The sequence below is a fragment of the Arachis ipaensis genome, chromosome B06, assembly GCF_000816755.2.
Source record: "Arachis ipaensis cultivar K30076 chromosome B06, Araip1.1, whole genome shotgun sequence".
Taxonomy (NCBI): Eukaryota; Viridiplantae; Streptophyta; class Magnoliopsida; order Fabales; family Fabaceae; genus Arachis; species Arachis ipaensis.
The window spans coordinates 1448618-1467892 of NC_029790.2; the positions used below are offsets into that span (position 1 = coordinate 1448618).

Below are 19275 nucleotides of genomic sequence, written 5' to 3' on the forward strand. Positions count from 1 at the left end.
GTATATATATATATATATATATATATATATATATATATATATATATATATATATATATATATTTCAGCAAAATGTAATAATGTAAGAAAAATGTTTTAAAATAGAAAAGAATAAGAGAGATTTTGACAATAATTAAAGGAGATAGATAATTTTAGGTTTAATTACTCTGCAGGTCCCTATAGTTTCACCGAATTTTCAATTAGATCCCTATACTTTTTTTCTTTTCAATTGGGTCCTTATACATTATTTTTTTTTCAATTTAGTCCCTGTTGACGTTAAACGTCAAAAAAAATGTTAGTGAATTGTGAAATTACTTATATACCCTTAGGGACCCAATTGAAAAGAAAAAAAGTATAAGGACCTAATTGAAAATTCGATGAAACTATAAATATTCAATGAAAGATATTCCTATAATCCTTTTTATTTTGTCACTATCATTCTTTTGTTTATTTATATACAAATTGTACCAAGAATAGTTTTTCTTTTTTTTTTTTAACTTTCAAAATACCTTATTTTTAAAGAACATATAGAAAAAAAAAGAATGGATAAAATGAAACAGAAATAGTAGTAATAAGTATATATAAAATTCAATTTCCATTATTCAAGTATTTATTATGATCATATAATATTTTACATTTGTCTATATTCATGAAATATAGTTTGTGTCTTTATCATATCATGGTACACCATAGAAAACCACAAGGTTATCTAATTTGGGTTATTGAAATTTGAAATCTAAAAATGAAAACCATAGAAAACATAATTTCAGTGTAATACAGATAATCTATAAATCAGTTCTTGTGTTGCAACCTCCCACTCCCACTTTCTGAACCAGCATAGGATCAACAATAAAGAGTAGACTTGAGTTCATCAAGTGTCCCAACAAGATAGTCCACCAAAAGCTTCATTCAAAGCATACTTGAGTTCATCAAGTATCCCAACAAGATAGTCCACCAAAAGCTTCAATCAAAGCATGGTAACCTGTAGCCTTCTTTTGAAATAAAGGAAGTCGGAGCAGGATCATTTTTGTGAGGTCCATTCAACTCTTTGAAGGTTCTCCGGTCACCACCATATACACCTCCATGGTTGAAAATAATCACTACCACAGGTAACTGACTAACTGGTATCTAGATTGAAAAGAAGATAAAACATATAAGGCAATACATATTTTCTCAAGTATCGAAAAAAGATAAGACATATAAGGCAACAGTACAGAATTTTCACTCCACATCCCTGGATTAAACCATTACAAACAGCATCAATAGTCCCGACTCTTTTATAATTTAGTTTCTAAAAAAAGGACTCGCAAACAATTCTGACAAATTCAGGACAACAAGATTCGTTTATAATTTACCTTTACCACTGCTCAGTACTCAGTACTCACTAGTAACTAGCAAAAAAAATCTCCTAGAACTTGGAATTTTGGGTTGTCGCATAGTAATTACACCAGCTTATGTAATCCTATCTATCACAGAAACATAAAAGAGTTCATGGAAGATCTAGTTCAAAACAATTGCAGTAAATATAAGAACCATTCCACTATATGACAGATGAAAATATAACTAAAGATAAGAGCATCAATAAGTATGGATTCAGCAGTATATACCTCAACTTCAATGGTACTAAATTTGAATCCAAAATCCCTTCAACTGCAACAATAAGTCAATCGGGACAAGCCACTGCAGCAGCAATGCAATAACCGAGGCCAACCCCTATGGTCCCCCAAGTCCCTGCATCCAACCTAATCCTGCTCTGTTTGAACAAACACAGCCCTACCTACATCCATGGTGTTTGCACCCTCGGACACCACTACCGGAGCCGGGCTTCCGACTCCAAGAATTACATCTCTTATGATCCTCGTTGGTGTTAAGAAATTGAATGGCACAACATCCTTAGCAATCTGAGCCTCCATCTTTGGCGCATTATCCTTAGAATTTTCTCAGCTCAATCTCTTCCTCACTAATATATATAATATTGTAAACCTTAAATCATTACATAAAAAAAATTAAAAATCAATTAAAAAAATATGTATTCAACCGCTGCTATATTTTTTATAATCAACTCAAAAACCATTATCTCAACAAAAATGATCATATACTTAAACCTGTTTCATCAACTTTGAAAAACAAACAAAAAATTTAACTCAGTTACCTGTTTTGGCATATTGACTTCAGGCAGCGAGGCGCGGCCCGGCGAGGCACGGCGAGAAAATGCCACGAAACCCACGGACGAACAACGTGGAGCAAAGCAGAGCAGACGGACGAACTGTACATAGCAGATCAGAAGCGACAGAAGACCACCAACCGATGTATGCTCACACCGTCACGGACGACGACGCAGATGGATGATAAACCCAACGAACGGAGGAGAAACGCCAAGAGCTTACTGTTTCCTATTTTGCCGTGAGAGGGGAAAAGAAGATAAAGAGATTCGTGAAGTGAGGAAGAAAAAGGAAAAAAGAAGAACAAGGAAAGAAAGAAGATGGAGTGCGTATTTGGCTTGGTGGGTGACAAGTTCACGATCGTGGTGGCGGACACGTCGGCGGTTCACAGCATCCTTGTGCACAACTCCAACAAAGACAGAAAGTTAGGGCTGGCAAGGGATCTTTCATTTTGGGGACCAAGGGCTATTTTGGTATTTTAAAAAATAGAGAGGTGTTTAATTAGTTATTTTAAATTAATTATGAGAATATTCTATTTTTGAACAAAATATTCTGTTATCTCAAACGATTTTGTCACGGCAGGGACTAAATTAAAAAAAAAATTAATGTCTAGAGACCCAATTGAAAAGAAAAAAAGTATAGGGACCTAATTGAAAATTCGGTGAAACTATAAGGACTTACAGAGTAATTAAACCATAATTTTATTGAAAACATTTTTAAGAATAAAAGATACAATTACTAAAATTATTGTCAATTACATTTCTATTAAAATTAGTAGTATCAAAAAATATTTTAAATTTAATATTATCAAGAAAAAATAAAAAAAATTATATAAGGACTAATTTGATTAATTTTTAAAATTTCAGGGATGAAAATGACTTACGTCTAAACTTTCAAGGACTATTTTAATTATAAATAACTTTTTTACATGTCAAGTGCCATGTGTCACTAAACTGACACGTCAACCAATCATCTTGTGACACGTGGCATTAGCCCCCCACGTCATCATCCAACTGATGGAAGAACTAACGTGACCAATCGTGTATCTTTCGGGATGATTTCGATTAATTTTATCTTTCGAAAATTAAAATGGAGATCGAGATATCTTTCAAGGACGATTTTGGCTATTTACTCTTATTTTACATATACGTGTGTGTAAAGTGTAGACCGTAAAAAGTGTTCTTAAAAAAATTAAAAAACACAATAAAAGTAAAAAACAAAATATTAGAGATACATTCATAAAAAAAAGTCTATGGAAATGGGGTTTTACTATAACTTTCTTTAAGTATGATTAGAAAAATAAAATTTTATTATTAATAAAATTTAATTTTGTAATTTTACGTTAAATGGATCAATTTTTTGTGAATTATTTTGTATGACTTAAAACTTAAAAAAAAATAAAGAGTCCATAAATATAATCAAATTTTTTTTCAATTTTTTACATGCATCTTTTAAATAGTTATTCAAATATTTTATAAAAAAAATTGGATCAAATTTACAAGTTATTTGTCAATTATTAAAAAAATTGGTATTTTTCAGTTATTTTTATTAAATTTTTAAATATTTTGAGACGTTTTTGTCGTTTTAATACTTCGAGAATAGTTTTGCCCCATCCCCTAACTCTTTTGGTTACATTTTTTAAATTTACCTAATATATATATATAGACATATGATATGTTATATACATTGAGTTATAAACGAAAAGATTTTTGAAATTTCAATTGTATTATATAGATCTCTAAGATTGAAAAAAATGTACTATGTTAGTTCTTATTTTTTTTTGTCGAGTTACTTGTGATAGTGTAAGTAATTTGACATATACACTTTTATACTGAATTAGACGAAATAATATTGCCTTAGTCTTAATGCTAAATGTTTTGATGAAACAACGTTATTTAACTTAGTTGAACTACAAAACATCTTACAAAAAATATATAATCATTAAGATTAACCGATGTCGGTTTTTATCGAATATTTAGCACTAAAATTAAAGTGCCAATATTTCGTTTAATCCAACATAAAAGAAATGTGTTAAGTCATTTATAGTGTGAGAACTAATTCGATAGAAAAAGAATGAAAAGTTAATATGATGTAATTTTTTCAATTTTAAAAATATTCAAGTAAAACATCAAAAGTCTCTTCATTGTAAGAGATTAATCTCAAATACCACTTTGAGATTTAATTGAAAGGGATAAATTTGTAAATGATACTAGTAATAGATGTCAATAATTAATAGAAACGTGCATGGTGTTTTTTCAATTTCAGTTTGGGCTATTGAATTTTGCTGGTGCGTGCGTGCCTACTGATATTCCCGGTTTGAGAAAGTGTGGGTGAAGTTGGAGCTAAATGAAGAAGGGTGATGCTTCCGTACTTGGGCTGCAAATTGCCATATCAATGTAGTTTTGCAATGAAGAATTAGTGTGATGCGTGTATGAGCTTAATGTGTATTAGGAGTGGTTCAATTTTTAAATTTTGTTATAAGTAAACCCATTTTTTAATAAAAAAGAACAGGAGTAAAAGAGGAAAAAAGAATTGGATACTAAACCCGTGTATCTCCATTATATATTGGTATAGATATGGCCTTAATGAATCCTTGTTTCATCGTAGTCATGTAAAAAAAAAAACTTTTGTAAAAAAGACGTTCAAAAAATTGAATATAATAATAAAACAAAAAAAAGACGAGCTAAATTTTAAAGTAATATTTTAAATTAACCACTTATAATAAAAAGATTTATGAGATTTTAATTGCACTATATAAGTTTTGTAAGATGAAAAATTGCACCATATTAATTTTTATTTATTTTTAGTTATTCATTGTGTTGTGGGTGATTTGGCACATGTTTTTTTATATTAGACTAAACGAAACATCATTGTTTTAGTTTTGAATTTCAATCCTAAATATTTGATAAAACAATGACATTTAATTTTAATGAATCGCAAAACATCTTATCTTATAAAAAATATATAATCATTAAAATTAATCGACGTCATTTTATCAAGTATTTAATGTCAAAATTAAAACGATATCATTTTGTCTAATCTAATATGAAAAGAATATGATAGATAATTTATCGTAGAAAAATAATTTCACAAAAAAAAAAAGAAAAATGTGGCTAATGAAATATAATTTTTTAATTTAAAAACTATTTGTAATATAATTAAAGGTAGAAACTCAGATACAGTCGACTTCACGTAAAGTTGATAGTTGAGAGTCATTAGATGAATTAATTAATTTGGCTAAATTTTCATGTAATGACCCTCAATTATTAATTTTACGTGAAGTTAATTGAAGTTGAGTTTTCACTGTAATTAAATATCAACAATTTTTTATTACAAGCGTGAATTTTAGAAATCACAATAAGACTTAGTTGAAAGGAAGACTATTATTAAATCATCATTTTTGTATTTCTTATTGCTCACTACTTCCTAATAGTAAAATTAGTAATAGATAACTTTTATGACATGGAACAAAAGAAGCTCCAAAATAATTTTTTTCAAACACAGACAAAAAAGTAAAACATAAAACGAAGAGGGAAACAAAACAAGAATGCGCGGCAAGTCTCCCGCGCTACGTGTTAATATTTTACCCTCACCTCCCTCCATTTTCCATTCTGCCAACCAAAACCAACACTTTCACACACCAATGAACCACCTCCGCCCCCAAACCCACATCGCCCCCGCCGATGAATCTGCCGCATACGGCGCCTCATCCGCGGACGCAAAGCGCGGCAAGAAGCGCGGCAGTTACAACTGCGGCCGCTGCGGTCTCCCCAAGAAGGGACATAACTGCAACGTCAAAACCCCTACTTCCCCTTCTCATTCTTCTCTCTCCACCTTCTCTGCCGTTTCCGCAGCTCCTTCTTCTGCTTCCCTGGTGCGCCAGCCGCCGCCTAACCTCCGCCGTGCGCTTTCGTTCGAAGACGCCGTCGCCGGCGGTGGCTTCGATGACGACCTGATGGACCTCGCCGGTGGAGAAGCTGGAGGTGCATTTCCCGAATCCGATCTCGATCTGGATCTGGATTCAGATTCTAGCGGTTTGCCGATGAGCCTTCTGTGGGAAGTGCTGAGGAGGCTGCCGCCGGCGGGGCTATTGTCTGCGGCAAGGGTGAGTAGAGTTTGGAGGGAGACGACGAAGAGGTTGTGGAGGGCATCAGAGGAGTTGAATGTTAGGGTTCCAGCGAGAGTTCAGGTGGGTTCTGTTGCGTCGATGTTGCAGAAGTGCCCGGGGATTGTGAAGCTCTCTATTAAAATGGAGAGGTGTGGATTCAATTCACTGGATTCTATCAAGATCTTCAGTTTTGTGTTGTTGTTACTGTTTAACTTAATGGAACAGAACTTAATCTATATCATCGAAGATTTAACCTAAATTATTTTTGGCCAATTATTCTTGTGGCACAAAGATGCATATACTTCTTGAAATTTCTAATATTTGAGATGGATAGATGATTTGATGGAAGAATAGGATAAATCTTTTTAAGAGTGCTGATACAATTCGAACCATGACCTAATCAAAACATACAAAAGAAAAAAAAAATCCATGTTTTTGATTTGAGGAGAAACCATGTGAATCTGTTAATCCAAAAAAAGAGTGATAATATGATTGAGGTTATAAGTCTAAGCTGTGTTTTTCGTTGGTTTCTAGTGATGTGGATTCAACCATGTTGGCTTGCATTGCATTCTCATGCCCCAATCTGGAGTACATGGAGATCTCGACCACTGACACTGCTATCAATCGGATCAATGGGTACTATTCATTTTCTAAACCTTTATACATTTTCCCCCAGGATTGTGGCTGATTTGCTATATGTGGATTGATTATGTGAGCATATGTATGATATATAATGTGTCTTGTGTTGGTACTTAAGCACTTAAGCTTGTAGTATTTTCTTGTAAAGAAAGGCAAACATCTACCTTGTTATATCTGTTCAATACAATACATATTAAGAGCTAAAAGTTTTTTTTTTTTTTCAGTATGAACCATAAACCAGAGATTTTATTTTATTTTTTGTATTTTTTCCATCTGGCTTTGTCCAACCTGCCACTTTGAAAATGCAGGGATGAATTAAGTCGATTTGTTTCGGATAAGAAAAGTCTAAAGAGCCTCAAGATGGAAGGCTGCTGTAATCTAGGCCGTCTTGTTCTTTGTTCATCTAGTCTTTCCACGCTTTGGCTGTCAGATTTGTTCTCTCTTTCAAAGATGGTGATTACTTTCTCTTATTTTTCTTTTAATTTTGCATGGTGCGTTGATTTTTTTTTTTTTCAAATGATATTTCCCCTTGAGTTAACATTCAGTTACTAACAGATACTTTGAAATGGTAGGTCTTTAACTGTCCCCAGTTAAGAGAGATTTCCTTGGAGTTCTCTCATCAAGAAAATGATGGTACTGATCTCAAAACTTTGATGGAAGGTTTGGGAAGAAGTTGCCCCAGTTTGCAGAACATACATATATCTTCAATGCACCTTTCTCATGCTGTTGTGCTTGCTATTACGGCTGCGCATTTAAGGTTTGTCCAAATATGGCCTTCTGGACACCTGTTTCTTTAATAGCATCATATTCGTGAAATAACATTCGTTACACAAAAGTGAAAACTGAATGCAATATAATGACTATAAAATCAATTTATAACATCATTTGGCCATCATTTAATGAAATCGGTTTTGCTAAGGAATCTTTTTTTAAAAAAGCTAAAAATCAACTAATAAAGCAGTGGATGGTCAAAGGACAAGGGCGAGAAAGGAAAATTAAAAAAATGGTGAAATATTAACTAATTATAGGTTGATAAAAGTTGGCTTCCAATTTCTTCCCTAATTGAATATATAAATTTTGTTGTCTATTTAAGGCTCTTACATATACGCTGAACTAGGTGACTATGATTTTTTAATATGACTAAAAAGTCTCATTTCACCTGTTTTCTCATATTGACACATGAAATTATAACTACAGTTGTATAAAATCATTATTGCACTTAAAAAAAGGCTGAAGGAGATGCCAATTAAAAGCAACCAGTCACCACTTGGACATTCAACTTTGTCCACATTTAAGCTGCGTAATTGAACTCTCAAAATCTTATCTACGAGTGGATTATATAGTATGATCTGAGTTGCAATTATTGTAATTTTATTTTGTTGCCATACTTTATATTGGTAACATCCTCCAGTGTGATAAGTTTGATGAAGTTTTTCTTTATACCATTGATCAGGGAGTTGCGAATGCTTTCACTTGTTCTTGGATCTGAAATAACTGATGCATCTGTTGCTGCAATTGCTTCAAGCTACCCAAATTTGGAATTACTTGATCTCAGTGGGTATGTGTCCTTTCATGGTAACTGTCCTCAAGTTTCTCTATAGGAAATATGAAATGCATTGGCCTTGTAAACAGCTAAAATACTTGGCAACTCGACAATGTATACAAAGATAAAGGAAACCAAATGATTAGAGACACATGGTTAAAATGCTTGTATGAATATAACTCTCTGTTTTATCTATCTGTTTCTGAAAGTATGTTTAATTGTAACTTATATCTCAGATCTGGCATAAGTGACAGTGGCATTGGAATGATTTGCAATGTATTCAGTGAAACATTGACAAGACTACTTCTTGCTCTTTGCCCCTGTGTGTCTTCAAGTAAGGAACATTTTATTAAGTCAGCTATCTGGCAAATTTCCATTGGTTTAGTTTCTGCTTATTAATATGCTGTCATGTGTTTCAGGTGGTATTCAATTCGCTATGGCTCAGTTACCAAACCTTGAACTTATGGACTGTGGTATGACCATATGTGATCCTAATTCTGACAATCCGACTGCAGACAACAACAGTTGTGAATTACAACACAGATCTATTGCTAATGGTCACCTAACAAACCAAAAGCTAATCATCAAACATAGCCGTTTAAAGAAACTTAGTTTATGGGGTTGTTCTGGCTTGGATGTGAGTTTCATAAATTAAAAGTTTATTTTGCTGCATATTATTTCTTGAGCATCTAATCTTTAGAATTTGTTGTTTTGTTTAATACACAGGCTTTATATTTAAACTGCCCACAACTTACTGATCTCAACCTAAATTCTTGTAGAAATTTGCATCCAGGTAGGTACCTCTTTCATGTCCCTGTTCTTTTGTGATCAATACTTTTTTAGCTGAAAATTTGACACAACTTTTAGTATTTACATAAGTGACTGATTTTTTTTCCATCATTGAATCATTCAGAGAGGCTGTTACTTCAGTGCCCTGGTTTGGAAAATGTGCATGCATCTTGTTGTCAGGATCTTCTAATTATGGCCATCCAAAATCAGGTAGCATATCAGTTTTCCTCCTGTATTTTCTAATTCTATGTTTCATTTGAGATAGAATCTTCATTTTGTCAATTTTATTATGAACAGAAAGCCAATAGATCATGGATAAATAGTGTTTACATAATGTCTTGATTCTTTTATAATCGAATGTTTCTAATATTGAGTGTACTCTTTCATGTGTTGTTTTTAAATTTGTTTGCAGGTCCGCAATGCTTATACAGCCATGGAAAATCTTTTGCTTTGTAAGCGTTTACCTGACGGGTCCAAAAGGGTCCGAGTTCCTCATCATTTACTTAGTAACGAGGTAAAAATAATAACAGCAAGTTTAGTCTACATCATCTTATTTTTTTGTTATATTAGTTGGAAGCTATTTTTGTATTTCGCATGCACCGTAGCCATTGTTATCTAAATTTGATTTTGTGCATCAATTACTTGTATCACGTTTTGTTAAGTAAAACATCTTTGTTTGATGTCCCAAAATTTGTATAGCATTTTTTGTTTGTTTTGAATGACTCTTTATCTAGTAACTAACTAACTACATTCGATTTCATATTGCAGTCACCTGAAAATGATAATAAACGGAGGAAAATTGAGAGACGGCTTTGTAATGTGATTGTGTACTAATACTTGTACTGATTAATTGTAATGTATAACGAAGAATATCTTGTATGATATAATTTGAACTCTACTATGTACCCAAAATATTTAAGTTAGGCTTTTCAATTGGTGCTGTGGAACATATAAGTTAAGAGCAGTAGACTGAAACGTTTTTTCTTGTTTTAGTATTGTAGTTAGAATTATGCCGTTTGCATAATTGGCCATGCATATTTGGTTTCTTTAATTATTGTTTTGCAGCTGATATAAATGATTCAATATTGAATCGACTATTGGAGCAGTAAATAAACATTTCTTTTCTTTTAGAAAAAAATGACATTCTCTGCTTGATAGAGGGCTAGAAGCATTAAAATTTAAAAGTAAATTCTTTTTTTTTTTATTTATAAAATAGATATTAAATCTATTTTTTAAAAATCAATTTTGCATTACCTTTTATTTACAAATCTACCTTCACTGCTTCACTTCATTTGAGTCGTTGCACTTGTCGGACATGTCATGGTGTTGGAACAAAATAGCTTCCTTTCTCATATAGATTGTAAACAGATAAAGTGTAATGTCCTGATTTTTTTTTAAAACCTTTTACATTTGATTTCTTTTATTACTATCCAACCCTTCAATTTTATTAAAATTTCTATACTACCCTTATTTCTTTTACCAAACCTTAACCCTAATTAACACCCAATTATCCTTTTACCACAATGAAACCCTAGCTCCCTTTCTTTTTCAGCAACACACACACCAAACAGCAGCAGCTGGGAATGAAAAAAAAAAAAGAAAGGAAGAGGGGAAGAAGGAAAGGGGGAGAGCAGAGGGGAAGGGAGACCGGTGGAGGGAAAAGAGAAGAGGGAGGCGGCGCAGTGGGTGTTACCGCCACCGTCGTCGCCGCTGTTGACATGAGAAGAGAGGGAGATATGAGAGTGATATCCGAGACAGAGAGAAGGGAGAAGATGCAGCGGCGCTGGTGGGCCTCGTCGCCGCCGTCGCCGCGCTTGCCAAGTCGCAAAAAGGTATTACTTTTGTAGTTTTTACAAATAAATTTATTGATTTGAATAATAAAATTATCCATTATTTTTCGTAAAATTAGATTAGTTTAAATATAAATTAGTTACTACAATTTGTTATTTTTTTTAAAATTGATACTGCAAAATATTATATAAAATTCGTTTTTTAAAAGATACATTACGTAGGAGTTTTTTAAAATAATTTGTTGAATTGAAATTAGAATTATATTTTTTAAAATTATGAATAATAAAAATATGTCTCTTTTTTCTTTACCAATATGCTAACAACAACCCGCGCGATCATTTAGCTAGTATATATAATTATATATACCTTTTTAGTTTTTACCCGCATGTTGGAAGATAAAAAACAAATATCGCCGTTGCCGGGGATCGAACCCGGGTCACCCGCGTGACAGGCGGGAATACTCACCACTATACTACAACGACTTGGTGATCTGTGCCTTAATTACAATTTATGTAGCCTTTAAAATTGTTCGTGAGTTTAAAAACCGAAGTGAGTAATGTCTCCAACTCTCCATTGTTGAAGGTGAGAGTAACATGGAAGCAACCTTCTGTTCAACATTTCAGAGATCTTCTCGTGCTGGTGTGCTTCGATTTTCAATCTCTGATTTCTCAATTGATTGTTTTTATCAATCGCATCTTGCATGTATTTAGAAATGTATAAGTAAACAAGACTACCTCTGTTTTTGTGATCGTTTTAGTGTAATTGGTTCACTTTTGCTTTATCATTGCCACAGAACCATTGTTGCTAAGAACAGTCGGAGCTCGCCATCGGAACCGGTTTTTGCTACCCGTCGCGCGCGATAACAAGTTTTCGCCGCTGCCTTTTGCTCCAACTGGCTATGGCAGTAGCAAGATTGCTGTCTTCAAGGTTCTCATTTTCATCTTTTCGATTATAAAGTCGAAAATTGAAAACAAATAATAATCATGATAATGGGGAAAAAACTCAGTTGAAAACTTCTCACACAGCGCGAAGACTGAGAATTGATTTTTATTTTTATTTTATGCAACTCATGTCATTCAAATAATTATTCATTTGGCTGTTTGAGATTCCACACTCAATTGATACTGTTTTTGGTGTTAACTTGTGCTCTCGCAGGTTTTATCTGCTGAGAAGGGGCAGGTTCATGTAGTAGAGAAAAGGTAATATCATATAACGGTATGAATGGGTGTCATTTGAGGACTGCAAATTGTCTGAAATGTGTTTTTTTGTGAGGGAGAAATAGCGATGAATTGAATTCATTTAGTTACTTCTATTCCCTTGCAGTGGAGTTGAAGAGTTATATGATGAATTGGCTGCACGCCTTCTGCCTTCAGCATCGGTGTCATCAAGCCCTAATTTTAAGTAAGTTCTTGTTTGTGGAATTCTGGAAACTAGTGGAGTTGGTTCTGAATGTTACCACAATTGTACAGACTCGTGTACATCCATCTCTGCATGTTAGTACTGTGTGCCAAATCCTTTTACGATTGAAGGTTTATACTGTTGGTCCTGTTCACTCTATGTTACAGAATTATTCTAGGCATATCAAAATCCTAGCTATATTTTATTGCTTAAAATTTGAGTTATGGCAAAGTTTTTCTTCTGTTAGGAAGGCCTCATTGTTCACAACTTCTGTTTTGCTGATACTCTACTTGCCATTTTGCATTAAATTATCAATAATCAATTACAAGAACATCTTAATTATCTTCTTCAGTTAAATGTATTAAGTATGTCTCCTACATCAGAATAAATCTGATCCTATCATCCTTTTGTTTGTGGCTCCATTTATATTCACGTATTTGTTATTTTTATGTTACTGTACAGACACATTGTTGGCTTGGCTGGTCCACCAGGTGCTGGAAAAAGCACTCTTGCACATGAAGTAGTCAGCCGGGTAAACAAGCTTTGGCCAGAGAGAGCTTCTTCCATGGACTCCCAGGTTCAACCTCCTGATGTTGCTATTGTAGTTCCCATGGATGGTTTCCATCTTTATCGTTCTGAACTAGATGTAATGGAGGTTAGCATCTTTCTTGTGCTTACCATTGGTTGTTGTCAATATGAATTTTCATTCATAGTTCATTTCATCTCTTCACATCCTCCATAATACTGTTCTTGAAATTATAAGCTTGAAGACAGTCAAATGTGTGCTTGAAAGTTGAAAGTGTTGATTTGCATATTGCAATATCTAATAGGTCATCTGCAAAGATTGGAAATGAACATGACATTTTTATTTGTTGATTTCTTGGAGGTAGAACCAAAGTCGATCTTACATTTCAACCAAAGGGAGATTAGATTACATAAAACATACCAACAAATAGAATTTCTTTTTGAAGTATTGGAGTATAGTGAATGAGCTTCTTTGGTTTTGTTTAATAGCAAGGGCAATTATAATTCTGAATGGTGTTTTTGATAATAGAATCCAGAGGAAGCACATGCCAGAAGGGGAGGTAAGGAATCTCTTTTATAGCACAAATGTCAGACATTGTGTTTGTAGAGAAAACACTGATCTTTCAATTGGTTTTTCAGCTCCATGGACATTCAATCCGTCACGACTACTTACGTGTCTCAAGAATCTTAAAATTCATGTAAGGTTTATCTTTGTATGTGTTATCTTTTGTAGATTATATCCAACTATATAGGTTATTTAATGAGCCAAATTTGTTGGGAATCAATTTTTTCAGGGATCCGTCTATGTTCCATCGTTTGACCATGGGGTTGGGGACCCATTGGAAGATGATATCTTTGTGAATGTTCAGTGAGTAACTTACATTAAGATGGGCAATGATAAGCATTTTATATAGTTTTGACATGAGAAATGATTTTAAACAAGGCTAAATGATGAATAATTTAAAACTTACACGTAAAAGAAGAGAAATGACCATCATGGATGAGGTCAGAGAATAAAGTTTAATGAATTATATTTACCCTTAGAAAAATGACCCAATATTTAAATCCAGAACTCCATTGTTTCAAAATCAGGTAATCGTAAGTCCAGGTGATCACATTGATAAACCTAAATGTTCATGAATTTTCTGTTGAATACATGTAATAACTCTAATAGAACTTTATGGTAATGTTATACATGTTTAATAAGGACTGTTTAAGCCTCTGATAGTCATCACTTCTGTTGTTTATTACATAACTGTGAAATTTGTAAATGATGCCACTAAGGTGTTCTATTTTGATATCTTCCTAAACTCTTTACTTATTTTTAATCAACTTTACTTTTCAAATCATGGTAACCGATTTTTAAGTTGTTACTATTTGTTAAACTGTCTATTTATTTTAGTTAATCTCAAATAAAATGTACTGCATGAAATGATTCTTTCGTTTTCTTCACTTATCTAGGCACAAAGTTGTTATTGTAGAAGGTAACTATTTGCTCTTGGAAGATGGGATTTGGAAGGAGATATCATGTTTGTTTGACGAGAAATGGCAAGTATTTTATTTTATTTGATCTACTAAGGCATATTTTTCTTCTTGTACACTTCTGTTGACCTTGAACTTTCCAGTGTCGTATGTTAATGCTGTTGTTCAAATTCAGTTGGGACCTTAATTTTGTTGAAATTTTTCTGTGAAAATAATTGTTCTGAAGATGATTTTACATCAATAGGAACCAGGTATCAGCTACAGGATATAAAAATGAAACTGGTGTGTACTAATGAATGTGGAGGTGTTATTCCAGTGGGGAATTCAACCTCAGAAGCATGTAGAGTGTATTAGTGTATAGTATATACACGTATGAATATATTGCAAATTTAAGAAAAATAGCCTTGGTATAAAGGGGCTCTTCACCCTTCTATTCCCATTCTAATTAGTTTCCTGCCTAATACCCCTCTCTTCTTCCCCTGCAGAGTCTCCTGTGCATTTGATTAGTAAAAGCGGTTAAACATTAGCATCACTCTTTTCCACATTACTGAGTCACATATTCCAGCTGATCTTTAGCTGTTGCTGTATCTCATCATTGTTTTCTATTGGTTTTTGGTTTTGAAGTTTAAGTAGATAATGATTTACATAGAAACTATGATACTCTATTCAGTTTACTTTTTCTTTTCCCTCATTCTCTTCATATTAGGTACGTTAATAGTTGTACATGTCATTTGGCCCCTTCCAGAAACAGGGCGTAACTTTCACAGGGAGAAATCATAACCTATTACTCGTGGAACACTTGCTCCCCAGTTCCAGTAAAAAAAATTTCATATTTATCTTATGATCTATCTTGAAAGTTGCTAACCAAATCTGAAACCAGTATTTGCTATGTCAGCGTATTATCAGGGCTACCCGTTTGTCTAATTTGTTCTTGCTGTTCTTTTGAAGGTTTATTGATATTGACATTGACAAAGCAATGCAGAGAGTTTTAAAGAGGCATATTTCAACTGGTATGGACATTGCACTTTTTCATAATATATAGATTAGTACCAATTTTTTCCAAGTTGGGAAGGCATTTTAAATTTACATGTAATTCTTTTTCTTTTCTTTTTCCTGGGGCCCCCATATGTAGGTAAGCCTCCAGACATTGCTAAACAACGGGTAAATTCTACATCTTATAACTTATGATGATTATGTTATTTGGCCATTCAAATCGAGTGTTTAATATGTCTATATGATGTATTTTGTTGGTAACAAGTTACAGACTTGCATACAATACAACTGAATTTTGTGATGCAGATAGAGAACAACGACAGGCTCAATGCAGAACTCATAATGAAGTCCAAGAAAAATGCTAATATAATAATCAAGTCGGTTGATTTTTGAAGAAGCCATGAATGTGCTTCAAGGAACAAAAGTGTATTGTAATTTTTCATATCTGATCATAAACGGGTTTTTAAGCCGCATGAGACATGAGTAATTGAGTAGTATTATATCCCTTTGATTTTTCATAGAATCCAACAAAAATTATCCGTTACTCAGTTTTGTCTATAATTGCATCTTTTAAAGATGATTTTATTTAAAAATATACATAAATTTCTAAAATTATTTCAAAATGCATCTCAATCAATTGGCCAAAAGCTCAGCGGACTGTTGTCACTGTCTGACAATTTACTATTTTTAAATTCATGTTAGAAATTATAAACGATTGCCATTTGGAATTAACTTTCTATGTAATTCAACTTTTTTTTATTGGTAGAAGTCGATTATTAAGATTGCTGCTCTGTAACTATAAATGATATGCCTAATTGGGGTAAGGTGTATTATAAAAATACTATTTAATGCACGAATTTGTACTCAACAAATCAACAATATAGGAAATGAGTCCTTGATTAAAGAGAAGAAGTCCTGACAAATAAAAGAGAAGGAGGAAGGTAAACGGTGATAAAAATGCTTGTAATATCTAGAAAATGCTTTTTTAATGTAAATAAAAGATATTTAAATGTTATAATTCATTTTCACATAAAAATAAGAGAGAGGAGGGGGGGGGAACTATCAAATAAAAGCTATTTCATAGACTTTTTGTTCACAAGTTTTTTTTTTAATTTTCTGTTTCATATTTTATTTTAAGAATTTTATCATGTAGATTATGAGAAAAGTTATTTGACAATGTAAAATTATTTTATATTACCAGTATATTGAAATTAATTTTTTTTAACAGATGCATATCATATATTTAGAAGTTCAAAAATCCTCTAAAATGCATTAACATAAAGCTAGTTAGAAGCTAGTTATGACATTAACATAAAGCTAGTTAGAAGAAGCTAATTATGACAGGAAAAAAAAATAAGAAAATAAACTAATAATAGTATCTTTGTCAACTAAGATTAGATATAGTTAATTTGACAATTCACTACTAAATCATAGATAATTTTTCAAACCAATTATAGTTTTCGATTAGCTTGAGTTTATTGGTACATTGAATCTAAACCTTTATTTCATTCTATGTTTAGAAAATCAGACAATATACGGTACAAATTATATTTAAATATAAAACCTTTTTTTTCCCTCTTATATGTGTATTCTTTCTAATAATTTTCTTCAAAATTTGAACCTATGTCCTCTTTTTGAGAGTAGTGTTGCTCCTTTATTAATTATTATTATTGCTTCCAATACTAACTGGTTTCTAATAATAAAAAGAGAAAAATAATTAAACAATGAAGATAGTGACATCACGATGAGTTTCTGTTTAATGATCAACATGCAGCATTAGCTATGAGTTTCTGTTGTGCGCATTTCATCATTTTTGTTTCCCACTAATATCTCCCCACCTCACCATTTCACAAAACGTTGAGCATATTATGAAATGGAATACAATTATAAGTTTAAAGAACCTATTTTTTTAATGGCATGCATAAATGTTCCATCACCACGCACATGTTCTTAACTTGTTTTTTCATTCACTATCCTCAGGAAATATTTCCAGCAATATCTATTTATCACTTTTATATTCCTTAGCTTTTTTTATTATTTAAAATGAATAATAAAATACTAGTTGATTTATATATGTTAAGGAATAGCATCATTATTATTGGAAATATATGTTTGAAGATAATTTTATTTAAATATATAGAACACGAAAATATATACAATTGCTACAATAGATCAATACAAGCAGATAGAAGCTAAGATACATTATTATTATTATTATATGTTCTCAAACTTCTAATTATATGATAAAACCAAGTCTAACAACATAATTTAGAGTCATTATTATTTCTGTTCGTATTATTTCTGTTCTTGCATTTCTCCAGGGCTCTTGGTGCTGATGAAGAAAGAAAATCAATTAAGTTTTATTATTGTTATTAAAATGTGCTATAATATATATAGCATGCACTGTGGTTAGACTATATCTAATTATACTTGAAAGAAATTAAATCATTACAATTAATTAATTAGTATATCACACATAAATAGTAATATAAAGATTAAGATATATATACTAACCACGGTTAATTGAGATAAAAGGAAATTAAAACTATGTTATATCATATATGCAGATCATTTTTTTTTCTTTTACCAAAGATATGAGACTTGAACCCGCAACCTTTTAATTGAATATGGGGAGATTATGGCATTTGAGCTATTACTCGAACCCGCAACTATATGCACATCACTTTTATCTATATATATAATGAAAACATTATTTCATGTTAATATGAAAAAAACTTATCACTTTTTATACTAACAAAAGAAAAATGTCATCAATTTGTGAGGATATATAGTAGACAAATGTCATTGTCATGGTTCACAAAAGTTGACAAACATCATCTTTGACCAAATTTCTTTTCCAATTTTTTTTTTATTAATCAATGTAGCAATAAATTTATGTTGCTGTGCTTCAATTTCAAAGATGAATAATTGTGTTTCTTTTTATAGTAGCAAGTTACAAGGACACTCCAAAGATGAATATGGTTTTTTTTATATAACTCCCTAACCCTATTCTATGTGCGCCCTCTAGGCCACCCACATTACTCTCTGTATCGTAGAGATTAAGTATAAAAAAGTTAAATTATTTTTAAATTTTTACTTTTTTGGACGATTATAATTTAATATTTAAATTTAGGATTTAAAATTTAGAGTTTAAAATTTTGTTGATAGTAATAAAAACTATAGTTGGTTGTCCAGTTGAATTTATTATTAAATTATATTATACTAAATTAAAATATTAATCTCTGATGCTATTTCAAATTTATGATAAACTTTTGTGCATAGTATAATGAATTAAAATTATTGTCTTTTGAGTTAGTTTCAATAATAATTATTTAACAAGAAGACAATATAAATATAGAATTGATTGAATTTAGTAGCTCAGTAATAAAGCTCTTGATTATTATACAGACAATATTATATAACAAGAAGGCAGAATTCAATGATAGAGCAAAAATTAAAACTAATATATAATAACTAAGATGACTAACTATGCAATTATAGTAAACCTCTGTGGTATATTATTAATAATTATATTCTGATTACTTTTATGAATATGTAAAAGTAGTTCCTTTTCTTTGGATCTTGCATGATCAGATCCAAGATAATTATTACGAAACATGACAATAAAAAAGTAAAAATTAAATTCTATGTTTATCGAAAGTGTAAAAACATATTACACTACCATACCCTCAAAATCCAATTCCCCATATGTGAGTTTAATTAAGACATTAAACTCAACTTCCTAACTAGTAACATACATCAAGTTAAGGGACAATTTATCAACTTATTAATATAATATATATTCATTTTTTGTGGTTAAATATATAGATATATATTTTATATATT

The 19275-nt window shown here is 31.8% G+C and overlaps 2 protein-coding genes, 1 non-coding gene and 1 pseudogene across 10 annotated transcripts in view; 2 read left to right on the top strand and 2 right to left on the bottom strand.

The window, feature by feature from the left end:
* On the bottom strand, positions 624 to 1939 carry LOC107646210 (annotated as a pseudogene).
* LOC107645236 (F-box/LRR-repeat protein 17) overlaps positions 5694 to 19275 on the top strand; it is a 24976-nt gene continuing 11394 nt past the window's right edge. For 3 of the 5 annotated variants that reach the window (XM_021103657.1, XM_021103659.1, XM_021103658.1), the window contains exons 1-8: positions 5694 to 6418; positions 6804 to 6905; positions 7217 to 7361; positions 7481 to 7665; positions 8362 to 8466; positions 8688 to 8785; positions 8871 to 9088; positions 9178 to 9244. In XM_021103657.1, coding sequence (XP_020959316.1) covers positions 5709 to 6418; positions 6804 to 6905; positions 7217 to 7361; positions 7481 to 7665; positions 8362 to 8466; positions 8688 to 8785; positions 8871 to 9088; positions 9178 to 9244 — 1630 coding nt within the window. In that variant the 5' untranslated portion in view covers positions 5694 to 5708. Of the gene's footprint in view, positions 6419 to 6803; positions 6906 to 7216; positions 7362 to 7480; positions 7666 to 8361; positions 8467 to 8687; positions 8786 to 8870; positions 9089 to 9177; positions 9245 to 9364; positions 9451 to 9652; positions 9755 to 10008; positions 10331 to 19275 lie in introns of those variants that run through there. The other 2 variants (XM_016349216.2, XM_021103660.1) reach the window with 2 other exon arrangements.
* TRNAD-GUC lies at positions 11442 to 11513 on the bottom strand. The gene has a single exon. It is a non-coding gene; the product is annotated as a tRNA-Asp (tRNA).
* On the top strand, positions 11509 to 15990 carry LOC107645237 (putative uridine kinase C227.14). 4 transcript variants are annotated; one of them, XM_016349217.2, is made up of 12 exons: positions 11509 to 11670; positions 11825 to 11958; positions 12187 to 12230; positions 12355 to 12432; positions 12892 to 13084; positions 13484 to 13514; positions 13594 to 13652; positions 13749 to 13822; positions 14416 to 14502; positions 15385 to 15446; positions 15569 to 15597; positions 15736 to 15990. In XM_016349217.2, the coding sequence occupies exons 1-12, from the start codon at positions 11625 to 11627 to the stop codon at positions 15820 to 15822; spliced, it is 924 nt and encodes a 307-aa protein (XP_016204703.1). In that variant the 5' UTR covers positions 11509 to 11624; the 3' UTR covers positions 15823 to 15990. The 4 variants fall into 4 exon arrangements, with proteins under 4 accessions (XP_016204703.1, XP_020959324.1, XP_020959323.1 ...); XM_021103665.1 differs by having other exon boundaries at positions 12892 to 13006; XM_021103664.1 differs by having other exon boundaries at positions 15701 to 15797.